The sequence below is a fragment of the Nicotiana tomentosiformis genome, chromosome 3 (assembly GCF_000390325.3).
Source record: "Nicotiana tomentosiformis chromosome 3, ASM39032v3, whole genome shotgun sequence".
In the NCBI taxonomy this organism is placed as follows: Eukaryota; Viridiplantae; Streptophyta; class Magnoliopsida; order Solanales; family Solanaceae; genus Nicotiana; species Nicotiana tomentosiformis.
In genome coordinates, this window is record NC_090814.1 from 39,383,841 (window position 1) to 39,387,250 (window position 3,410).

The following is a 3,410-nucleotide window of genomic DNA, read 5'->3' on the forward strand; positions in this document are numbered from 1 at the left end:
TTACCTCTCTAACCGAACTGATTTTAGGCAAGCAGGTTACCTTTTCTTTGACAAATTTATTCCTGGCCTCGGTGATAAGGCGCTTCTTCTGTCGTACCTGTGGTACGTTGGGATCCAAACTCAGCTTGTGCACGGCTATTTCTGTCGGGATACCTGTCATATCCTCGGGCAACCATGCCAAACAATCAGCGTTAATTTTAAAATATTTAATAAAACTAGACCTGAGCTTGGGGTGCAGTCCTGTTCCCAAGTGAAATTTTCTTTCTAAAAATTCTTCGAACAATGACACTTGCTCTAGCTCCTCTGAATGGATTTCGTTGAATCTGTTTCTTCCGGAACATGGAAATATCTCGGCACATGATATTGTTCTGACGATTCCGCCCCTGGAATAATCTTTTCTAATTCGGGATTAGGCGCCAGTTCCTGTAATTGCTGTGTCGTGCGCTCCTTCCATTTGCTGCTAGAAACTGAGATTGCATTCATCTCCCTTGCTGTCGGCTGGTCACCTATTATCTGCTTCATTCCTTCGGGCGTTGGAAACTTCAGTAATTGGTGATACGTCGAAGGTATGGCTTTCATCTCATGTAGCCATGGCCTTCCCAAGATGATGTTGTAACCCATATCACCATCCACTACTTCGAAGAGAGTTGTTTTCATTACTCCTTCAGCATTCGTGAGCAGCAGGATATCTCCCCGGGTCATCACACTCGCAAGGTTGTATCCAGCAAGGAGTTTTGTTGTCGGAATAATGCTTCCGGTGAGTTTAGCTTGTTCCAATACCCTCCATTGTATGATATTAGGCAAACTTCCTGGATCCACTAGAACACACTTAATTTTAAAATCTAACATATTTAAAGAGATTACCCGTGCATCATTGTGTGGTAACAGTAATCCATTTGCGTCCTCCTCCGTGAAAGTGATAAGTATAGACGTCTCCGTACCGATCCGCAAGACTCTACTAAACCTGCTCAGGACTCCTGAGACCTATGTAACCTAGGCTCTGATACTAACTTGTCACGACCCAAAATCCTAACCTGTCGTGATGGCGCCTATCTCAATACTAGGCAAGCCAAAAATATCAATGAACCACAACTTCTTTTAAGTCTGAAAATATAATATTTAAATAAAATCCACCAATCGTACAAATACAATACAACCACTCCCAAAACCTGGTGTCACTGAGTACATGAGCATCTAATATGGATACAAATCTAGAAAATAAGGTCAATAATAGTCTAAGACCAAAATACAGTAAACAAGGAGATAGGGAAATAGAAACAAGATTTGCAAAATACGGTAGCTACCTCTGAATCTCCTGAAAATCAGCTGTGCAGAAAAAATCAACACCCACTATGTCCGGGAATACCTGGATCTGTACACGAAATGCAGGATGTAGTATGAGTACAACCAACTCAGCAAGTAACAATAATAAATAAGGAACTGAAGATAATGACGAGCTACACAGTTACAGTTCATTTCCAGTAATTCCAGCAAAGAATAGACATGCTTTCAACTCCGGCAGTTTAAGTCAAATCAATTTTATACTATTCAACTTCTTGTAATCCGGATATAAAATCTTTCAGAGAATTTCGCAACAATGACAGATAGCAACTAAGTGCAACAAAAAATGGAAAGCAAGTACAGCCTCTCAGGCCAACAATCACTCCACTCGTCAGAAAATCTCAATGAACCACAACTTCTTTTAAGTCTGAAAATATAATATTTAAATAAAATCCATGAATCGTACAAATACCAATACAACCACTCCCAAAACCTGGTGTCACTGAGAACATGAGCATCTAATATGGATACAAATCTGAAACATAAGGTCTATAATAGTCTAAGACCAAAATACAGTAAATAAGGAGATAGGGAAAGAGAGACAAGGTCTGCGAAACACGTCAGCTACCTCTGAATCTCCTGAAAATTAGTTGTGTGGAAAAAATCAACACCTGCTATGTCAGGGAATACTTGAATCTACACACGAAGTACAGGGTGTAGTATGAGTACAACCAACTCAGCAGGTAGAAATAATAAATAAGGAACTGAAGATAATGACGAGCTACACAGTTACAGTTCATTTCCAGTAATTCCAGCAAAGAATAGACATGCTTTCAACTCCGGCAGTTTAAGTCAAATAAATTTTATGTTGTTCAAGTTCATGTAATCCGGATATCATTTCAGAGAATTTCATAACAATGACAGATAGAAACTAAGTGCAACAACAAATAGAAAGCAAGTATAGCCTCTCAGGCCAACAATCACTCCAGTCGTCAGAACAACTCATTCGGCGCTTGGGCTTTAGGAGCCCCTCCTAAACAACTCATCCAGTGCTTAGAAGTCACTATTGGAGATGACGGTGTATTATGGATGCAGGGCATGCTATGTGTGCCTAATTTAGATGGTTTGTATGAGCTGATTCTCTAGGAAGCTCACAGTTCGCGGTACTCTATTCATCCAGGCACCGCGAAGATGTATCAGGATTTGAGGCAGCACTATTGGTGGAGGCGGATGAAGAAAGATATTATTGGGTTTGTAGCTCAGTGTTTAAATTGTCAACAGGTAAAGTACGAGCATCAGAGACTAGGCGGATTGCTACTGAGACTTGAAATTTCGGAGTGGAAGTGGGAGCGTATTACCATGGACTTCATAGTTGGGCTCCCACGGACCTTGAGAAAGTTTGATGCTGTTTGGGTGATTGTAGTTCGGCTGACCAAGTCCGTACATTTTATTCCAGTTGGTACTAATTATTCTTCAGAGCGGTTGGCTGGGATTTATATTAGCGAGATTGTTCGCCTACACGGTGTGCCAGTGTCCATTATTTCAGATCGGGGCACGCAGTTTACATCACAATTTTGGAGAGCTGTGCAGCGAGAATTGGGCACACAGGTTAAGTTGAGTACAATATTTCACCCTCATACGGACGGATAGTCCGAGCGCACTATTCAAATATTGGAGGATATGCTACGTGCTTGTGTCATTGATTTTGGGGGTTCTTGGGATCAATTTTTGCCACTCGCGGAGTTTGCGTACAATAATAGCTACCAGTATAGCATTCAGATGGCTCTGTATGAAGCTTTATATGGGAGACGGTGTCGGTCTCTGGTGGGTTGGTTTGAGCCGGGTGAGGTTAGAATATTGGGTGCTGACTTGGTTCAGGATGCTTTAGAGAAGGTCAAAGTGATTCAGAAACGGCTTCGCATGGCGCAGTCTAGACAGAAGAGTTATGCCGAAAGGAAGGTCCGTGATATTACTTACATGGCTGGGGAGAATGTTCTGCTCAAGATTTTACCCATGAAGGTTGTGTTGAGGTTCGGGAAGAAAGGCAAGTTGAGCCCTCGGTATAATTGGCCTTTTGAGATACTTAAGAAAATTAGAGAGGTTGATTATGAACTTGCCTTGCCACCTAG

General features: G+C 41.6%; 1 protein-coding gene across 1 annotated transcript; it reads right to left on the reverse strand.

Moving 5' to 3' along the window:
- Positions 1–294: 294 nt before the first annotated feature.
- LOC138907658 (uncharacterized) lies at positions 295–849 on the reverse strand. Its single transcript, XM_070198265.1, has one exon. It carries the CDS (start codon positions 847–849, stop codon positions 295–297), a length of 555 nt encoding a protein of 184 aa, XP_070054366.1.
- Positions 850–3,410: the final 2,561 nt, after the last annotated feature.